The 22683-nt window shown below is 46.2% G+C and overlaps 1 protein-coding gene across 1 annotated transcript in view; it reads right to left on the bottom strand.

Moving 5' to 3' along the window:
- Positions 1 to 22683, bottom strand: part of GCAT (glycine C-acetyltransferase) — a 49548-nt gene that overhangs the window by 3430 nt on the left and 23435 nt on the right. Inside the window, exons 6-8 of the mRNA XM_044301142.1 lie at positions 20906 to 20988; positions 6278 to 6449; positions 4543 to 4664 (exon numbers count right to left, since the gene is read on the bottom strand). Coding sequence (XP_044157077.1) covers positions 4543 to 4664; positions 6278 to 6449; positions 20906 to 20988 — 377 coding nt within the window. The remainder of the gene's footprint in view (positions 1 to 4542; positions 4665 to 6277; positions 6450 to 20905; positions 20989 to 22683) is intronic.

The raw sequence follows: 22683 nt of genomic DNA, 5'->3' as shown, positions 1-22683 counted from the left end.
GCAGGACATAGAAGGAGGGGAACGTCATATGGTTTTTGGAAGGCAGATTTTGCTGGACTGGTTTATTTACACCATGTACCCTTTCAAGCCCCCTGATGCCCCCCTAGAGTAGAAACTCCATAAAAGTGACCCCATCTAGGAAACTACAGGATAAGGTGGTTGTTGTTTTGGGACTATTTTAGGGGTAAATATGATTTTTGGTTGCTCTATATTACTCTTTTTTGAGGCAATGTAACAAAAAAATTAAATTCTAAAAATGTTTCTACATTCGCTATTTAGTTTTGTGCAACACCTAAAGGGTTAACATAGTTTGTAAAGTAACTTTTGAATACCTTGAGGGGTGTAGTTTCTTAGATGGGGTCACTTTTTTGGAGTTTCTAGTCTAGGCTACATCAGGGGGGCTTCTAATGGGACATGGTGTAAAAAAAAAAAAAACTGTCCATCAAAATCTGCCTTCCAGAAACCGTATGGAGTTCCCTTCGTTCTATGCCCTGCCGTGCGGCTATATAGCCATTTACGACCACATATGGGGTGTTTCTGCAAACTACAGAATCAGGGCCATAAATATTGAGTTTTGTTTGGCTGTTAACCCTTGCTTTATTACCGGCAAAAGGGATTCAAATTGAAATTTTGCCCAAAAATGGGTGTTTTGGCACCGTTTTTGTTTTATATTTTTAACACCGTTCATTCGAGGCGTTTGGTCAAATGTTATTTTTATAGCGACGACTTTTACGCACGCGACGATGCCCAATATGTATGGCTCTCAGACTTTGGAGACACTAAGCAGGCATCCTAAAAAACTGCGGCCCTCCAGATGTTGTAAAACTACAATTCCCACCATGCCCTGCTGATGGCTGTAGGTTGTCTGGGCATGCTGGGAGTTATAGTTTTACAACATCTGGAGGGCCGCAGTTTGAGGATGCCTGCTCTAAAACTAATATTTTTTTGGGGAAAAAAAATTGTTTCTGTGTCTCCAAAGTCTAAGAGCCATAGTGTTTTATGTTCTCTAGTGGACTGTTGGGGATTATAAAAATTTAGTACTCCATGGAAGTGTGATACTCCCTGAAGCAATCGATAACGCAGAGGCCCGGATGATCGGGGCACGTGTCACATTGAGTGGTGGTGTCCTTCCGTATCCCCCTCTTGTGACACACTCTGCATCTTTTTTGGGTTCGTCCCTTCTTTCCAGTATGGGGGACCACACCTGGAAAGTGTTGGCCAGGGACGATCCGGGCGCCTCCAGTTCCCGAGGTACTCCGGCCTGCTCTTTCCCGGTCCGAAAAGATCAGGTCTTTGAGGACTGCCTCATAGAATTGGAGGAATGTCCCTGTGCTGCCAGCGCTTCGGGATAGTACAAAAGAGTTGTACATGGCAACCTGCACCATGTAGACCGCAACTTTTTTGTACCATGCCCGGGTTTTGCGCATGGCATTATATGGCGTGAGGACTTGATCAGAGAGATCAACTCCTCCCATATACCGATTGTAGTCGACGATACAATCGGGCTTGAGGACCGTTGCCGTGGTACCTCGCACAGGGACTGGGGTGGTGCTGTTACCGTGGATTGTGGACAGCATAAGGACATCCCTCTTGTCCTTATACCTGACCAGCAACAGGTTTCCACTGGTAAGTGCACGGGTCTCACCCCTGGGGATAGGTACCTGGAGGGGGTGGGCAGGGAGGCCGCGCTGATTTTTCCGCACGGTCCCACAAGCGAACGTGGATCTGGCAGCAAGGGACCTGAACAAGGGAATGCTGGTATAAAAGTTATCCACGTACAAGTGGTAACCCTTATCCAGCAGTGGGTGCATAAGGTCCCACACGAGTTTCCCGCTAACACCCAGAGTGGGGGGACATTCTGGGGGTTGAATACGGGAATCTCGCCCCTCGTACACATGAAATTTGTAAGTGTACCCTGAGGTACTCTCACAAATTTTGTATAGCTTCACGCCATACCTCGCCCGCTTTGTGGGAATGTATTGGCGGAAACTGAGTCTCCCCTTGAACGCAACGAGAGACTCATCAACCGCGTCCTCCCTTCCAGGTACGTAGGCCTGCTGAAATGTGGCCCCAAAGTGATCGATGACCGGCCGTATCTTATACAGCCGGTCATAGGCAGGATCACCTCGGGGTGGACATGCTGCATTATCGGAATAATGCAGACATTTCCGGATGGCCTCAAACCGGGGACGTGTCATGGCCATACTGTACAGTGGGGTCTGGTATAGGACGTCCCCACTCCAGTATTGCCTGACACTGGGTTTTTGGACTAGACCCATATGCAGCACGAGGCCCCAAAATGTCCTCATTTCGGCTGCACTGACCGGCGTCCAGCCACCGGGTCTAGCCAAAAATGAGCCTGGGTTTTGAGCGACGAACTGTTGGGCGTACAGATTCGTCTGCTCCACCATCAAATTCACCAGTGGGTTACTGAAAAAAAAACTAAAAAAGTATATTTCAGTAAACCCCACTGTGGGAATCTGGATTCCAGGATTGCCAGCGAAATCCGGAATCTCAGGCTCAAAGTCCACTGGGGGACACCAGCTAAGTTCATCGGCAGGGGGCTCCGGTGAACTTATTTGGTGGGCCGGGAAACCAGTACGAACCCCAGGGCGGCTCGTACTAGGGTGGGCCACAGGATCCCTAGCATGTGTGGCCCCTGGCTCCGCCTGGCGGCGTCTCCGCCGCCTTGGTGGCTCATCGTCATCCGATGATTATGAGGAGGATGCAGATGACAAAAGGAACGTGGGGTCATCCTCATCCTCACTGGGGCTCTCGGAGTCGGAGGCAATCTGGGCGTATGCCTCCTCGGCCGAGAACACCCGGCGGGCCATGGGTGTGTGTGCGTGTAGGTGTGCGTGTGTGGAAACCTTTATTATATGTGCGTGTGTGTGGGGGCAACGGGTGTTCGCGTACTAAAAAAAGGAAAATAAAGGGGCAAGTGTTAGAAAAAAAAAAAAAAAAAGTTCAAAGTTGCTGATCAGCGGTACAACGCTGATCAGCGGTGGGGCGGGCGGGCGATGCGCTAACAGTGGACGGACGCCAAAGTGCCGACCAGTCAGCGAACGCAGAAAAATAAAAAAAAAGTGGTGGTAAGGGGGCTAGTGGTGAGGGGGGGGGGGGGGCTGGGGGAGGGCTGGTGGTGGTGGGGGGCTGGTAGGGGGGGCAAGTGGCAGGAGGGGCTCTGGGGTCTGATAGATGGATCAAAAAAGTTTTGTGTAAAAGTTCTTTTTTTTTTTTTCCCCTAACTAACTTTTCCCTTCTTTCCCTTCCTAATGGTGCCTCTCCCTCACTGACCCTAACCTACCTGGGTGGCGATGGGTGCAGGAGGGTGATGGATGCCGATTAGGGGGACACAGGAGCTGGTGCTGGACGATGCTGCACGGTCAGGGTGCTGGACAGGAAGAGGAGGGGAGAGAGGAGCGCAGGAAGTTTGAATCTCGCGCCTCTCTCCCCTGCACCAATCAGCACCCTGGACAGCAGTGTTCAGCACCAGGGCCAGCACCGCCTCCTCAAATCCTCGGACTGCGATTGGTGGTGTAAAATTACGCCACCGATCGCAGTCTTTTTCCGGTTCATCGGGTCACAGGACACCCGAATGGACCGGAAACGCAGAAAACCGCAGGTCTGAATGGACCTGCGGTTTTCTGCGATCGTCTATACGGGGGGGTCAAATGACCCCCCCCCCTGCATTGTTACGGGATGCCGGCTGAATGATTTCAGCCGGCATCCTGTTCCGATTAACCCCCGCGGCGCCGGAATCGCGAATTAAAGCCATGACGTACCGGTACGTCATGGGTCCTTAAGGATTCGGGAAACCTGCCGTACCGATACGTCATGGGTCCCTAAGGGGTTAATGACTTTGGTGTATCTCACACTACTACAAACTAAATCAAGATGACAGATTCTGAAACTGAATATAACCAAGGCAATATTGACATATGCAGCACATTCTTCCTTTATTACTTTTCTTTCCTTTTGGGTACACTCCTCACTATGGCTAAAGAATGCAAACTGCCCTGTGTAAACCTGACGTAAAGCTTATGGCAAATGAACCTCACCCGCTTACGTGGCCATATTTCTCCCTAGGCACTGGAGGTCCTATTTTCTGTTTGTTTCTGGCTATTTAGTGCAGTCCAATGAAAAACCCAGAAACAAATGGAAAACAGGTCAAATGGAGTCAAAACATGACCCTATCGACTCTGTCTGCCTCATTAAAGTCAATATACCCATCGTGGTATATGTTAGAATACTGCTTTAAGGTATTCAAACATATACCCCTGATGAAAAGCCCAGCAGTAGGCATAAAGCAGTGTGAACCCAGCCTTAAATAAGGAAAAACGTTACCCATTTTATCATTGATCTCCATTTTTAACACTGACTAATTATTACGATTGCTCACAAATAAGCAAACCATGGTGATAATTGGCTGGTGTAAATGGTCTGTTAATTTGGGTGAATTAGGGCAGCATGAGATGTACATACAGCCCTGCCCGTCTACACACCTGGTCGGTTTATGCCGCTGAAATCACAGATACTCACCTCTTTCTAACATATCATCCGCCATTGTTGATGCCAGTCTGGCATCTCCAAGCATCACTGGGCAGATTGGATGATCCATCCCGCCAATAGTGAAGCCTGCAGCGGTCATCTTGTTCCGGAATCTGAAAAGTAGGATTAGTTACTGACAGTTTCATATTGTAATAAAAGTAAATACTGTAATGTTAGATGTATATCAAAGCCAAAACCAGACCGGGGACACCCCCACCTCCTCATGTGTCCAGGTAGAAGAAATTTTGGAAACTGGGATTGAGCAGCTGTACAAGATTTAGCTTCTGGGAGCTTTTAGGCGAGTAGACCAAGCACTTTAGGTCAGATTCAGACGGCCATTCCTATTACTGTCCGCAAAACATGGATGAATGTGGACATTCATATCACTGGGTGCTTATTCCCAGAACCCATAGACTTGAATCAATCTCAGACAGAAAACAGACAAGAATGGTGCATGCTACCAGTTTTTCAGTACAGACAGACGGTCCAGTTATAAAAACTGACGTGTCACTTGCACCATTTGTTTGAATGGGTCTGTGTGCAATTTGGGTCCAGCCTGAATAGCACAAGGATAGAAAATAATGTCATCTGAATCAGACCTTACAGGGATTTTAAACCTACATTTATTCATAAGCCTATTACTAATAAAGACAAGGGTTCACTCCACACAATGAAATCAAACAACTGCATTTACTCATGAGAAGAAAGGAGTCCTATGATGTTGCAACTGGATCAATAAGAGACTGCTGTACTGTGCATTTGGATAAGTTATGGTCCATGGTAGCAGAATCCATAACAGAATTCTTAGATAACCCGAACCTTGTACGCCAAACTTGAGACACAAGTTCGCTCATGCCTATTCATAATCCGTGGTCCAGTCTGGGCCCTCAGCTGTGCAAGGGGTTGTCTACTATAGGCAGCTCTTCCCCATATATCTCATTAGGCTGTTGTGAGATAATGGACAGCCTTCAGTCAGAATGTCCCTCTACTGACCAGAGCAGAGACAGACTTCAGATAGCATCTTTCACTCTGGGGGACCACATTTGCCCAATTAAATCAAACAACACCCACGATTTTAATAGGCACCATGTGCTACTGGTTGTCAACGAAATAATGGCTAGTCCTTTGTCTGCCATTTCCCGTTCTTGAAAACCTAGTGCCATTGTTCCCAGTTCCTGAGGATTCACTTCCTATCCGATAACATGGCTAATTGCTCAGACATCGCACGATTCCTACAGTGACAGCTATGTTTTGGCGATGCGAAAAAGATCTGGGTTCCATGTTGCATACATGGTGGGGATGCCTAACTCGCACATTTTGGGATCAAATCCTTCACATCTACGCCAAATCCTCTGGGAAATGGATGACTAATACTGCTCAAATAGCCTTGTTATCCCTTCTTCTATGTTTTTCATGTATATTTTGCTGGTATTGTTGGTGTTATTTGGCACTATATTTTATTTGTAGGGTGTATGGATTTCTTTGGATGTATAGTTCTATATGATTAGCGATATGGAGGTAAATTTTTTAGTTGGTTCTTATTTATAATTTGAGAATATCCCACAGAATGAATACCTGTGGTAAATTATGATGCATGGACACTAATTATATCACTAGCTCAATACCACCTGCTGAAAACACCGGCGGGTGGGCCCTGAGGACTGGAGCTGAAGAACACTGATTTAGTCCACCTCTAGCAATAGATAATCTGGCACTCCACTCTCACCGTGCTGTCTTTGCAGACATAGATTGTGCAATTTCATTGCTTTCCATCAAGAGGTCCAATGCTTTGGAGGCGCTGCCAACCACAGCTGGAGGAAGGGTATTTGAGAACAGGTATGGTCGTGAGCGTTGCCGTAGCAGATCAATTAGAGGTTTTGGGCCTGTTGTATAACCACCTAGAAAAATACAGCAGTATATTAGAGAAGACTAGGCAAACATCATAGCCACAAACCCATGACTAACTACTTCTGTATATGAAATGAAAGGAACCTCTTTCCTTGAAGTTCTTGATGATCCTATAAATTGTTGATTGAGGTGCAATCTTAGTAGCCACAATATCCTTGGCTGTGAAGCCATTTTTATTCAACGCAATGATAGCTGCACACATTTCTTTGCAGGTCAGCATGGTTAAGGCCTCATGCACACGACAGTTTTTTTTCACGGTCCGAAAAAACGGGGTCCGTGATCCGTGACCGTTTTTTCGTCCGTGGGTCTTCCTTGATTTTTGGAGGATCCACGGACATGAAAAAAAAGTCGTTTTGGCGTCCGCCTGGCCGTGCGGAGCCAAACGGATCCGTCCTGAATTACAATGCAAGTCAATGGGGACGGATCCGTTTGAAAATTGAGCCACAGTGTGTCATCTTCAAACGGATCCGTCCCCATTGACTTACATTATAAGTCTGGACGGATCCGCTTGCCTCCGCACGGCCAGGCGGACACCCGAACATAACTTGAAGCGTCCCCATCACCATGGGAACGCCTCTACGTTAGAATATACTGTCGGATATGAGCTACTTCGTGAAACTCATTTCCGACAGTATATTCTAACACAGAGGCGTTCCCATGGTGATGGGGACGCTTCAGGTTAGAATACACTGCAAACTTGGTACAAGACTGCCCCCTGCTGCCTGGCACCACCCGATCTCTTACAGGGGGATATGATAGCACAATTAACCTCTTCAGGTGCGGCACCTAAAGGGGTTAATTGTACTATCATATTCTCCTGTAAGAGATCAGGGCTGCCAGGCAGCAGGGGGCAGACCCCCCCCTCCCCAGTTTGAATATCGTTGGTGGCACAGTGTGTGCCCATCGCCCCCCCCTTCCTCCCTCTATAGTTAAAAATCGTTGGTGGCACAGTGTGTGCCCATCGCCCCCCCCCCCCCTTCCTCCCTCTATAGTTAAAAATCATACTTACCTGCCTGCTGCTGCGATGTCTGTGACCGGCCGGGAGCTCCACCTACTGGTAAGTGAAAGGTCTGTGCGGTGCATTGCTAAAGAACTGTCACTTACCAGTAGGAGGAGCTCCCGGCCGGTCACAGACATCGCAGCAGCAAGCAGGTAAGTATGATTTTTAACTATAGAGGGAGGAAGGGGGGGGCGATGGGCACACACTGTGCCACCAACGAATATTAACTATAGAGGGAGGAAGGGGGGGGCGATGGGCACACACTGTGCCACCAACGATTTTTAACTATAGAGGGAGGAAGGGGGGGGGCGATGGGCACACACTGTGCCACCAACGATATTCAAACTAGGGAGGGGGGGGGGTCTGCCCCCAGCTGCCTGGCAGCCCTGATCTCTTACAGGAGAATATGATAGTACAATTAACCCCTTTAGGTGCCGCACCTGAAGAGGTTAATTGTGCTATCATATCCCCCTGTAAGAGATCGGGTGGTGCCAGGCAGCAGGGGGCAGTCTTGTACCAAGTTTGCAGTGTATTCTAACTAGAAGCGTCCCCATCACCATGGGAACGCTTCTGTGTTAGAATATACTGTCGGAAATGAGTTTTCACGAAGTGAAAACTTAGATCAGAAAAAGCTTTTATGCAGACGGATCTTCGGATCCGTCTGTATGAAAGCAACCTACGGCCACGGATCACGGACACGGATGCCAATCTAGTGTGCATCCGTGTTCTTTCACGGACCCATTGACTTGAATGGGTCCGTGAACCGTTGTCCGTCAAAAAAATAGGACAGGTCATATTTTTTTGACGGACAGGATACACGGATCACGGCCTCGGCTGCAAAACGGTGCATTTTCCGATTTTTCCACGGACCCATTGAAAGTCAATGGGTCCGCGAAAAAAAACTGAAAACGGCACAACGGCCACGGATGCACACAACGGTCGTGTGCATGAGGCCTAACAATGAAAGAACAATGATTTCAAGCATTACCCTCCTTTTAACAGGTCAAGTCTGCCATTTTGACCCAATCAGCCTGACCTAATGATCTCCAGCCTTGTGCTCGTCAACATTCTCACCTGAGTTAACAAGACTATTACTGAAATGATCTCAGCAGGTCCTTTAATGACAGCAATGAAATGCAGTGGAAAGTTTTTTGGGGGATTAAGTTAATTTTCATGGCAAAGAAGGACTATGCAATTCATCTGATCACTCTTCATAACATTCTGGAGTAAATGCAAATTGCTATTATAAAAACTTAAGCAGCAACTTTTCCAATTTCCAATATTTATGTAATTCTCAAAATTTTTGGACACAACTGTACACTAGGATGATATCTGACACTGGAAAAGCTGGGTAATTACTTGCAATCTACACTATTACACAGCTTTTCCAATGTCAGATATTATCACTGACTTACTACATAATTATTACATAATATTCGCTATATACAGTCATGATCAAAAGTTTAGGACCACTTGAAAAATGGCAAAAAAAATATCATATTTAGCATGGCTGGATCTTAACAAGGTACCAAGTAGAGCTTCAACATGCAACAAGAAGAAATGGGAGTGAGACAAAACATTTTTTGAGCATTCAATTAAATTTAATGAAAACAACGAATAAACTGAAACAGGCTGTTTTTCAGCTGATCAAAAGTTTAGGACCACATGCCTTTAATAGGCCAAATCTGTGAAAAGATGTGGATTCATTGTCATTTTCTGTCAGGTAGTCACACGTTGTGATGGCAAAGGCAAAAAAACTCTCCCTTTTTGAACATGGTCGGGTTTTTGAACTGCATAAGCAGGGTCTCTCACAGCGCGCCATCGCTGCTGCGGTGGGACGCAGTGAGACAGTCATTTGATATTTCTTAAAGGATCCTGAGGGTTATGGAACAAAAAAGTGGAAAAAATAAATGTCATCAGCACTGAGCCGGAGGATCCAATTGGCTGTCCGTCAAGACACTGGACGTTCCTCGACCCAAATTAAGGCCCTTACTGGTGCTGACTGCAGCCCCATAACCATCAGACTACATCCGAGACTGAAGGGCTTCAAAAACAAAAAATGTGTTCAAAGACCTCGTCTCCTTGAACGCCACAGAACTGCTTGTTTGGACTTTGCAAGAGAGCACCAAACGTGGGACATGCAAAGGTGGAAGAAAGTTTTATTCTCTGATGAGAAAAAAATGTAACCTTGATGGTCCTGATGGTTTCCAATGTTACTGGCATGACAAGCAGATCCCACCTGAGATGTTTTTTACGCGCTACAGTGGAGGGGGCACCATAATGGTCTGGGGTGCTTTTTCCTTCAGTGGAACAATGGAGCTTCAGGAAGTGCAGGGGCGTCTAACGGCCGCTGGCTATGTCCAGATATTGCAGAGAGCATTCCTCATGACTGAGGGCCCTCGCCTGTGTGGTAACGACTGGGTTTTTCAACAGGACAATGCTACAGTACACAATGCCCGCAGGACAAGGGACTTCTTCCAGGAGAATAACATCACTCTTTTGGCCCATCCTGCGTGTTCCCCTGATCTAAATCCAATTGAGAACTATTGGGCATGGATGGCAAGGGAAGTTTACAAAAATGGACAACAGTTCCAGACAGTAGATGGCCTTCGTGCGGCCGTATTCACCACTTGGAGAAATGTTCCCACTCACCTCATGGAAATGCTTGCATCAAGCATGCCGAAACGAATTTTGGAAGTGATAAATAATAACGGCGGAGCTACTCATTACTGAGTTCATGTTTGGAAGTTGGATTTCATTTTTTTTTTTTGGGGGGGGGGGGTGTTATTTTTTTTTGGGAGTTGTGGTCCTAAACTTTTGATCAGCTGAAAAACAGCCTGTTTCAGTTTATTTGTTGTTTTCATTAAATTGAATGCTCAAAAAATGTTTTGTCTCACTCCCATTTCTTCTTGTTGCATTTTGAAGCTCTACTTGGAACCTTGTTACGATCCAGCCATGCTAAATATGATTTTTTGACATTTTTCAAGTGGTCTTAAACTTTTGATCAGGACTGTATTTGTTTTTTAGAATATTTTAGAATATTATGAATATTAAAAAAACGAATATAGAGCAATATAGCGAATATCATCTCAGCGAATAGTCTTGTCATAACACTATTCAACTAATAGAGGGCGCTGTAATCATGACTCATGAACAGCGCCTTCTATTAGTTGCATAGTGTTATAACAAGACTATTCGCTGTTGTGAGTGAATAGTCTTGTCATAACACTATGCAACTAATAGAGGGCGCTATTCATGAGAGATTCTGCTCATTTGCATGTGTTTCCCAGTTTTTACATGACAAAACTGTATAGAAAGGTTATTAAATATTATGTTAGGACAATCGGAAAACTCTTTGTCGCCCTAATGATATTGATCTAGGTGTGCAGGTCCACCCAAGTTATCCAGCAGATGCAAAATAACTGAAGTTTACTTGTTCTTAGTCAGATAAGAGCTGGTTTGGAATATATCATGGTGCACAAGGCTGCCATTGTAATGTATGCTGGCGGCAGGGCCGTTTCTAGGGGCGGGCGGGACGGGCGGCCGCCCGGGGCGCTGTCAGCAGCAGGGGGCGCCCGTTGAGGTAAAAAAAAAAAAAAAAAAAAAAAAAGAAAATCGTTATGATGGTAAATGATCGGGCGGCCGGCCGGCGGCGCCCCTCATGCTGAGCCTCCTCAGCGGCCGGCTCAGTGCTGCGCAGCCTGCCTGCGCTGCAGACTGCTGAGTTATTAGTGTAGCGTGGCCGAGCTCTGTTCGGTCCGGGGTACAGGAGCATTTGTTTCTTGTACCCGGCCGGACTGAAAGGAAGTGCACACTAAGTGAGCACTTCCTGTCAGCCGGGTACAGGAAACAAAAGCTCCTGTACCCCGGACCGAACAGAGCTCGGCCACGCTACATTAGAGGTGACAAGGGGGAGGAAATGAGAGGAGGGGGGGGGGGGAGTAGAATGATACTAGTGACAAGGGAGGGGGGGAGTAGAATGATACTAGTGACAAGGGAGGGGGGGGGGGAGTAGAATGAGACTAGTGACAAGGGAGGGGGGGGGGGGTGAGTAGTAGAATGAGAGTGACAAGAGGGGGGGGGGGGTGAGTAGTAGAATGAGAGTGACAAGAGGGGGGGGAGTAGTAGAATGAGAGTGACAAGGGAGGGGGGGGGAGTAGTAGAATGAGAGTGACAAGGAGGGGGGGGGGAGAAGAGAGTGACAAGGGAGGGGGGGGAGAAGAGAGTGACAAGGGAGGGGGGGGGGAGAAGAGAGTGACAAGGGAGGGGGGGAGAAGAGAGTGACAAGGGAGGGGGGGGGGAGAAGAGAGTGACAAGGGAGGGGGGGGGGGGAAGAGAGTGACAAGGGAGGGGGGGGAGAAGAGAGTGACAAGGGAGGGGGGGGGAGAAGAGAGTGACAAGGGAGGGGGGGGGGGGAGAAGAGAGTGACAAGGGAGGGGGGGGGAGAAGAGAGTGACAAGGGAGGGGGGGGGGGAGTAGTAGAATGAGAGTGACAAGGAGGGGGAGAGAAGAGAGTGACAAGGGAGGGGGGGAGAAGAGAGTGACAAGGGAGGGGGGGGAGAAGAGAGTGACAAGGGAGGGGGGGGAGAAGAGAGTGACAAGGGAGGGGGGGGGAGAAGAGAGTGACAAGGGAGGGGGGGGAGAAGAGAGTGACAAGGGAGGGGGGGGAGAAGAGAGTGACAAGGGAGGGGGGGAGAAGAGAGTGACAAGGGAGTCCGCAGAGCCAGACTGCAGCCAGAGACCAGATCATCTAATTGTCCTGGTGGTAAGTAGACAATGCAATATGTGTATTATTTAATTGTTTAGTTATTAATACTACATTTTGCGGACCGCACATTGCCGGCACTAAGAGAATATGCCTATTCTTGTCCGTTATTGGGGACAAGAATAGGACATGTACTATTTTTTTTCAGGTTCGGAATTGCGGATCCGGGTCCGCAATTCCGGATCTGATAAAGGGGGGGGCGGGGGTGCCAATTTTTATCTTGCCTAGGGCGGCAAAAATCCTTGCACCGGCCCTGGTCAGACTTACTGACGTCACGCGCCTGCTCCTCCCACTAGGCGGCGCAGGCGCGTGACATACAGTGACTGAGTGAGCGCCGCACTGCCTGCCTGTTACCGCCCGCCCTGAGCCCCTGAGCAGTGCTGATGCCTGCTGTGAGGCGAGTGATGGTCTGGGGGGGCATTAATTACAATGGGGGGGGGGCATTAATTACAATGGGGGTAATTAATTACAATGGGGGGATGGGGGTTATTACAATGGGGGGGAATTAATTACAATGGGGGGAATTAATTACAATGGGGGGGCCACTGTGGGAGACATGAAAATGGGGGCCACTGTCACTGTGGGGGACATTAAGTTTAATAAGGATCACTATGGACATTATTTAGAATGGAGGCTGCTGTTGGTGTCATTACTCATTATAACTGTATAATGTCTGATAGGCCTAGTCCTGAGCTGAGTTATATTACCCTGCCCATGCCCTGTATAATAATGTACCCATCCCTGATACCCCTAAGGCTACTTTCACACTAGCGTTCGGGCGGATCCGTTCTGAACGGATCCGCTCATATTAATGCAGACGGAGGCTCCGTTCAGTACGGATCCGTCTGCATTAATAACTTTAAAAAAATTCGCAAGTGCGCAAGTAGCCTGCGCGGATCCGTTCAGACTTTCAATGTAAAGTCAATGGGGGACGGATCCGCTTGAAGATTGAGTCAATTGGTGACATCTTCAAGCGGATCCGTTCCCATTGACTTACATTGTAAGTCTGAACGGATCCGCACGGCCAGGCGGACACCCGAACGCTGCAAGCAGCGTTCAGCTGTCCGCCTGTCCGTGCGGAGGCGAGCGGAGCGGAGGCTGAACGCCGCCAGACTGATGCAGTCTGAGCGGATCCGCTCCATTCAGACTGCATCAGGGCTGGACGGCTGCGTTCGGGTCCGCTCGTGAGCTCCTTCAAACGGAGCTCACGAGCGGACCGACGAACGCTAGTGTGAAAGGAGCCTTAAGTTATATTACCCCGCTGGAGTAATATAACTAAGGGGTATCGGGGTACATTATTATACAGGGCAGGGTAATATAACTCAGGACTAGGCCTATCAGACATTATACAGTTATAATGACATCCACAGCAGCCTCCATTCTAAATAATGTCCATAGTGATCCTTATTAAAAATAATGTCCCCCCACAGGCAGGCAGTGCGGGCGGCGGCGCTCACTCACTGTACCTCACGCACTGCGTGACGTACAGTGAGTGAGGTCAGCACTGCCTGCCTGTCTGTTACCGGGGGGGGGGGGGGGGAGTTTTTTTGACACTCGCCCTGAGAGAAATTTTACCTAGAAACTGCACTGGCTGGCGGTTATCTGTCTCATAGATGGATGGCTTGTAAAGACCTGGCTTTTGGCATATAGCTTTTGTTTGGTTGTCTATTGTATGTCGTACATAATAGGAGTCTAAGATGCATCCAGCCATCCTCTGAATGCTGTTTCCAAACCATTCCTGGGGCTCTCCCTTTGACTTTCATTGTATTAAATTGTATTCGAGCACCCAAATTTTGAGCATGCTCGCTCATCACTAGTGTCTGCGTTTCGCTCATTGATCAGGTAATTGGCTGCACCTTTACAACAATAGATTATTGCTAGTGAGCGTTCATACCAGCTCTCACTAGCGATAATCTGCCGGAACATTGTGCTGTTTAAAGTGCACTTTAATGTAGCACTAGTAAAATTGGCATGAGCCTGTTGTGCAGACTCTATTTAGGCCCCCACATTAACAATCCTCCTTATTGACTCCATAACAACCAAGCATCCTACATGTACGGCACTTGGTGCTGGGTTTTAATTTGGAGCACTGTACATGTATGGAGCTAAAATTAAAGCTTCTGCAATCTCACCGAGATGAATACTGACCTGCAGCTCAATGCTTGTTTGTCTGCAGTTACGGATGATTGAGTGCTATGAGGAGCAGACAGAAGCGGTTTATTACTGCTTCTCCTTTGCTCAGTGCATAGTGCTTAACCCTCAATAAGCGCTGTGCAGGGAATACAGGAAGTGGCTATGCATGTCCACAGGTTAGTGGGTGCAATACTTGGCTTGCCCTGGGCACTGGCAACCTACACTACACCACTGCGCTTGGCTCAAGCATAAAAGCATGTTAATTTCAAGTTAATAAGCTACAGCTCGATGATCCTGCTAAATCCGCAGGCCCGCAGTGACTTTTGTGTATATGCCAGCCATAGGAAGAGTTCAGACGTCCAGTTAGTAAACTAAATATTGGTTTTGCTTTATGCAGGACTTACTCTAAACCTATATATGCCACCACCTTGGCGCTGCTAGGTTGGCACAGATGTGTTTTGATCAAAATATATTGGCTGAAAGCCTCAGATTTTAGAATATAAGAACAAGGGCTTAGTCCATATATAATGTTTTCATCTATTGTGTTAGTGCAATATTTTCTGTGATATTTATTTCAAAGAAACACTACCATAAAACATTTTATTCTCTGACATGTTAGAAAGTTGCATGATGTAATCTGTAGTGAAGGTAATCTTTTTACCAGTGACTGAATTTATGAGTTGTAACCTCCCTTCTGATCCTCAGCTGAATCATGTGACCAAAACTCATCTCCAACTGACACACAGGAAGTCAGTTACTTCTCTATTCATTCCTATGAGACCGACATTGAGGCTTCCATAGGAATGCATAGAGAAACTGTCTTCCTGTCTATACATAAGATGCTGTGTTATTTGGAGAGCCAGACTGTTGCTCACATGACGCATCTGAGAATCAGAAGTGAGGTTATAACTCACAAATACAAATCACTGGTAAGAACCTTAACTACAGTTTACATCATGTACCTTTCTAACAGGTCAGAGAATAAAATAAAATAAATTGTGGGAGAAGGCGTGGTCTGCCGTCCGAGAATGATGGCTGTGTGAAGCCTGTGCGCCTGCGCTTGTTTAGCAACTAAGGGAAAGCACGCAGTCCAACTGCACCTTGTACACTTCTACCTGCCTCCAACGCATTCTGGATGATGACCAGAGGCAAGCAGTCTATTCACAAGCAGGGGAAACTAGACTTCTTCTTAGAGAGAGGCAAAGATCATGATGACGCCGCTTCCCCAGCTTCCACGCGCTCCTCAAGCTCCGGCCCTCAAAATTCTCCACAGGGGACGGTGAGTCACATAGACTTCTCTTAGAACCTTCACCCCCCTCCTAAACTTACCTCTAATGAGCAAACCCCTCCCAAGAGGATCTCTGCTCTTCAGTTTTCGCAGAGCAGGTCTCCACCAGCGGCAAACCACCATGATTTTTCTCTGCGAGGCTCACCATCTGCAAGCCCCACGAAACAAAGGCTTAAGATACTGCCACAGAGGTGAGAGAACAGCACATTCCCTCCCTTGGGGATTTTGTTACTTCAGACCAACCTGCGTCTGGCAACCTCAAAGAAATGCTGGTTCTTTTCAGCAACTCTATGCGTAGAGAAATCAGAGCCTTATTATCTCCCTTACAATCCTCCATTACAGAGGTTGATAGGAGAGTGACGAATGTGGAGACAAAAATGGGAGACTTTGCGGAATCCCATAACCAGCTCATAGAGGCCCATAATAATCTAGCCTCAGAAATTGAGCACCTAAAATCCAAGGTTGTGGACCTAGAGGACCAGTCCCGGAGAAATAATGTGAAGTTTAGGGGAATCTCAGAGGACACGCATCGAAAAATATCTCCGCTCTTACATCCAAGACCTCATGAAAACCCTCTTACCGAGTATATCAGAGCAAGATCTCACTATTGATAGAATCCACAGGGTGGCTCGCCCAAAACATCTCCCTCATTCTACTCCTCGGGATGTCCTGGCCAGGGTGCACTTTTTACACACTAAAGAATCTTTGATGCTGGCAGCTAGGAAGAGAGGCGCCCTTCTGTCCCCCTTTGAAGGGGTGAAAATATTTGCTGACCTATCTGCACCTACCTTACACCAACGTCGTCTAATGGCCCCCTTTACCTCCACGCTGAGGGACCACAACATACCCTACAAGTGGGGATTCCCAATGAAAGTGCTAATATACCATCAAGGCACTCTACATGCCATCTGCTCCTTGGAAGAGGGAAAACGCCTTCTTCAATCCTGGAATATCTCCTTCCAGCACCTCAACACCCGGATGTGTCTCCTCAGACTGGCAGGTGGTGACAGCGAAACGCAAGCCTAACCGCTGATGGATTGTGTCCAGTTCAACAACAGCTGTACTTATTTGCGCAGGGCGGCCTTCTCTTAGGCCATAAACTGATAATTATGCCCACACTGAGTGACCAGCCAGCTGGTCAAGGTTTTCTCTCTTCTTGTTTTCTTTATCACTTGTTCCTTTTTTGGGGTTTCTAATGTTGTGGTTTTGCTCAGGGATGCAATATGGTTCTACCACTGGGGTCTCTTATACGATGCCACATGATCGGAGGCAGGGATGTGAGAGCAGACTCCCTCCTTTTAGTTACTTAGAGTATGATTCTCTAAACCTCTTTAATATTTTACAATGGTTTTCACATTGGCCTCCTTAAACATCAAGGGCTTGAACAGCCCCTTCAAGAGATCGATGATGTGCAGAGAGGCTAAGGCTTAAAAATGTGATCTTTTCTATGCCACTGAAACTCATCTCTTGAAGGCGGATGGTCGCAGAATCCATCACCCTAACTTCCCACTGATTCTACAGTCCCATCACCAAAAGAAACAGAGGGGTGTGCTGGTGGCTGTTAAAAATACAGTAGCTTTCGCTTTAAAAACCTTTATTATAGACCCTGGTATTCATGGTCATGGTTTCTACAGTAAACAATGTGGTTTATACCTTGGTGTTTGTTTATGTTCCAAACAGACACCAGGTCTCTTTTCTGCGCAAACTCATATCCATGGTAAATGGGGTGAAGTCGGGCAACGTTGTCTGGGGAGGGGACTTTAACTCCATCCTAGACCCCTCAACTGATACTACCGCTTGCTCAAGAGAGTGTGAACCAGACCTTACGTCCCTACTCCTACGGGAAGACCTTTATGATATATGGAGATTGCAGTACCGAGGGGAAAGAGATTACTCCTTCTCTGCAGCACACAAATCCTGCTCTAGAATAGATTTATTTTTAGTTAGCAGATCTGTAATAAACAATGCTCTATCCTCCACTATAGGGACCATTGCGTGATCCGACCACGCTCAAAGTCACTACTACAGGCACACATGAGCCAGCCATTCACCCCATGGCGTAATAATACTTTCCTGATAGAACACCCAGAGTTCTCCTCAGAATTGTCTGCCGCCTTAAAGGAGTATTTTCAGAGCAAGTGTCTGATCCTTTCTCACTTTTGGTGTGCACATAAAGCCTATATAAGAGGTATATTTATCAAATCAGGTAGTAGAAGTAAGAAAGAAAGAAAGAAACAAACAAACAAAAAAGAAGACTGTATTCTACAAAAAATAAAGGCCTTAGAAACATTAAATAAAAAAGGACATCTCTCAGTCACTTGCAGCCAGACTGAAAACCCTGCATTTTCAACTGCGGGAATGTCTGATGTATAACCACGAACGCCATTTGAAAGCCAATTACTACTCCCAAGATAATAAAGCGGGAAGATTACTAGCACAAAACAACGGGTAGTTAAGGCAAAAATTGCTCACTTGACAGATCCGGTCATTGGCTATAAAGTTTTCTCTTCACAAGATATAGCAAATACCTTTGGCGATTTCTATGCTTCCTTGTATATTTTAGCTCCCCAGCACAAAGTAACCCCCCCCTCCCTTCCTTCTCAAGAGGACATCACTAGTTTTCTGAGCAACCTTGGTCTAGCCAAAACCTCTGAATCCCATCTTCAGACTCTTAATGTTCCCTTCACAGTCAGAGAGATAGAATCTGTCATTAAATCACTTCCATGTCATAAAGCCCCTGGCCCGGATGGCCTTTCAAATATGTATTAAAAAACCTTTTCCCACCATCTCTCATAGCACATAGTACAGACCTTCCAATCTGCAAGGTCAACAGGAGCTTTCCCGAAGGAGATGCTGGAAGCAACTATTGTAACAATTCCCAAACCAAATAAATCCACAGACGGCCCAAAAAACTACCGCCCAATCTCCCTTCTAAACACAGATATTAAAATATTTACAAAGGTCCTAGCTAACAGAATGGCCCCATTGATCCCCCTTTTAATAGATAAAGATCAGGTATGCTTTGTAAAGTGTCGACAGATTCAAGAGAACCCGAGAAGAGCCCTAAGCATTCTGGCTCACCTGCAAAAGGTTAGGGTCCTGGCGGTGTTTGTAACCTTGGACGCAGAGAAGGCCTTCGATCACATCAACTTTTCGTTTGCCTTCTGAGTGCTCTCCTCTATCAAGGCACTATAAAGAGCCCGTCCACAAGGATGTGGGTGGATGGGGCCTTGTCCCAGCCCTTTCAGATAACAAACGGCACCTGACAGGGCCGCCCTTAATGTTTATCCTGTCAATAGAGCCCTTAGCCCAAGCGATTAGATTTAACGAAAAAATAACACGTGTTAGGATTGGAGACCAAACTCACTCTTTGAGCCTCTATGCTGATGATGTGTCCTCACACCAAACCCGAAAGACTCCTTAAGCACAGCGTTAAAAATAATCTCAAACTTTGCCTATTATCCTATTACAAACTAAATACTACCAAATCGCAAGCCCTACCTATTAATCTAGACTCCCAAAGAGTAATCATACTAAAGGAGTTGTTTAACCTGGATTGGCAAACTGAGGAGGTTAAATATTTAGGTGTGAATTTTACACCGTCAGTGACTCACCTGTAAAAGGCAAACTACCTTCCGCATCTGAAATCTCTTGAGGGGGAACTGGATAACTTAGCCAAGTTTGAGATTTTTTTGGCTGGGACGCTTAGCTTCCTTTCAAATGTTCACACTTCCCAAGCTCCTTTATCTGTTCAGAATCCTGCCTATTAAATGTCCCAAATCCTATATTGATAAGTGCACCAAACTGTTAAATTCCTTCATCTGGAAGAAAGGAAAACCTAGAATAGCGACAAAACTGCTTCAAACTAGAAGACAGGCGGGAGGGATTAGTCTTCCAAATATCTTTAATTATTATTTGGCGACTCAGGTAGCCCAATTAGAAAGCTGGTGGAAAAGTGATCTTTCCAAACATTGTGTGCATATTGATTCTAGGGGGGTTACCTGCCAATGACCTCAAGCCCTATTGATCGCTTCTCTGGTTTCTTCATTTAAGAGCCCCGATCTTCCTTACTTCATTAAAAAGGCCATTAATAATTGGATACATTTTCATGGGTCCTGCAGCCCGACTGTTTACCCAGTGGGGGTTATTGCTCCTCTGACCATACTGAAATACCTAGTCCCTGATCTTGGGGTGGGGGGTGGAGAGAGAGGGAGTTAGATATGGTACATAAATTGTTCCATGGGAAAGAGCTACTCTCCTTTGAACATCTCCATATAACATAACATCCCCAACTCAGATTTCTACAAATATCTGAGGATTTGACATCTCATGTCCACTGGCCCCATACAGGTTAAAGCCAATATTCAACTTTTTGAGCTATGGTCCAGGCTGACCGCTACCCCGACCCCCTTTATACATTATGCTCAACAATAAGGACACCTTTGTCAAGACTGCCCCTTTCCTCTTTTGGGAGAGTGAACTTAAAACGTTTACTCCAATACAGTGGCAAGTTTCATGGCAAAACACATTACTTGTGTGACCCATTACGAGTCTTTCATAAAGAACACTTTAAGATGGTATTTCACTCCAGAGAGGCTGTCACATGTTCCCGGGGGTCTCTTATCTATGCTGGAGGGCCTGCGGTCAAAGGGGAAGTCTCTTCCACATCTTATGGAACGGTCTAGTAATTCAACCTTTGTGGACAGAGATTTTTTTCTCTGATCTCGGAAATCTTAGGGAATCCTATACATCCTTCTCCTGCATTAGCCATCTTGTTTATTGGTATTGATGACATTCCCCTTGGACTCCAGGTAGCTGTCGCCCACATTCTCCTCTCTGCGAAAATTGCAATTACTTCCAAATGGAAGAGTTTTGATGTGCCCTCAAAGGCGGATGTGGTATGCAGGGTGAATCTAACATGTCTCTTTGAACGTACAATAGCCTTAACTAATCACTCTTATCCTAAGTATGAGAAGCTCTGGAACATTTGGAGTACCTCCAAATATATGATCCCTTCTGTCTGACTCATATAGGGATTACGCCTACACCCTAAGAGAAAAACTCTTTATACTTCTTTGTTCTGCATTACTTGTCATAACTTATGAGTATTACTGGAAATTGTCAATGTTTCTGTCTGAAAATAAAAACCATTGATTGAAAAAAAAAAATTGTGGGAGTGCTTCTTTAACATTTAGACTGTATTGTACAGACTGATTCTTGACAACATGGAAGATTTATTTATTGGGGGGTGAATACTGACCTGCAGCTCCGCCTAGCGCTTTCCCAAGAGTGGAATTTACAATGGTCACCTGGTCCATGACTCCGAGAAGCTCATCTGTGCCTCTGCAAAAGAAAAAGAATGGCTGAATTAAGCTGCATTCACACAGATATTCTGGAATCTGTCTTTGGACGGGTGTCCCAGCCCAACCGTGGGTTTATTGACCGGAACTCACAGTCCTAGAGAACTAAAGATTAAACCCCCACTCAGGTTGGGAAACAAGTCTGGAATATGGGCTCTGGAATCTGGCCTGAGGCCTCATGTACACAACAATATTTTTCATCTGTGTGCTATCCACATTTTTTGCAGATATCACACTGACCCATTAATTTCTATGGCGCATGCATACATCTATTTTTGCAGATCAATGTGCTCATCCTGTAAGTTATAGAACATGTCCTATTGTAGTCTGTATTGCAGACAAGAATGTTTCCATTTACTGATGGAGTGAGAAAAATGGGGAATGCACATGGAAGGGATCTGTATTTTGTGAATCCGTATTTTGCAGGACCAAAATACGGACACGGCCATGTGCATAAAGCTGAAGACTTATTTAAAGCTCTTAAGTGGAACTGTAATAGAAAAAAAAAAAAAAGTTGCAAATCTTTGAAAAACAACAATTTTTGATCCAAGACTTTGGAAGTTTAGCTAGTGAAGGCAAAGCCAATCTGATGCAAAAGGCATGCCGCATAAATGGGTTGTCAGAGGTTATTTTTCATAGTGCGGAGATCTTGGGTGGTGTGTGGTTTGTCTGGGTGAAGTTTGAAGGTCAGACATTGGGAACCATGACTGCAAAAATGCTGCATTGTAGGCCGCTATGAGATCAAGATATCTAAATACAGACTAAACTGCAACATTTTGAGCATATCTTGTGCCATGTCAAATTAGCCAAGGACTGAGCTTTGGATATGATATGATGAGAGCTCTACTTGGCATGGCCACCAGTGTTTGTTCTTGATCTGTGGCTGCTTTTTATAGACTATTTATAGACTACTGCTGGATAACGCACTCCCTTTAGCTTACCCTCGTTCTATAGGCGGAGTAGTTATACTACCACTGAATTCTGTGAGTCCTGTCACATTCCCTTCCTTCCTTAGGCGGAATATGTGCACTCACCACTGGACCCTGTACATTCTGTAGCATATCTTCCTTCCATAGGTGGAGTAATTGCCCTTGCATTGGATACCGTACAGCCTGTAGCATTACCCTCCTTCCATAGGCCAAGTAATTGTCCTTGCACTGGATGCCCTACAGCCTGTAGCGCTACCCTCCTTCCTAGGCGGTCTACTTGGTCTACCACGGGATACTGTACAGCCCATAGCATTACCCTCCTTCCGTAGTGGGAGTATTTGCACTTACTCTGGGTACTGTACAATCTGTAGCATTACCCTCCTTCTATAGAGTAATTGCACTACCACTGGATCCTGTACAGACTATCGCATTACTCTCCTTCCTTAGACGGAGTAATTGCACATCCACCGGATACTATACATCCTGTTGTATTGCTCCCTACGCAAGCGGAGTGATTGCACTAATGCTGGATATCATCTGTCCTGTCCGTTTTCCCCCTTATATAGTTGGTTTAGTTGCACCGCAGTCGCATACTGTAGATCCTGTAGCATTATCCTCCTTCTATAGAGTAATTGCACTATCACTGGATCTTGTACAGACTGTCGCATTACCCTCCTTCCTTAGGCAGAGTATTGCACTTCCACCGGATACCATACGTCCTGTTGCATTAACCTCTCCGTAGGCGGAGT

Source organism: Bufo gargarizans, chromosome 7 (genome assembly GCF_014858855.1).
Source record: "Bufo gargarizans isolate SCDJY-AF-19 chromosome 7, ASM1485885v1, whole genome shotgun sequence".
Lineage (NCBI taxonomy): Eukaryota > Metazoa > Chordata > Amphibia > Anura > Bufonidae > Bufo > Bufo gargarizans.
This window is presented reverse-complemented; position numbering and strand designations above follow the sequence as displayed.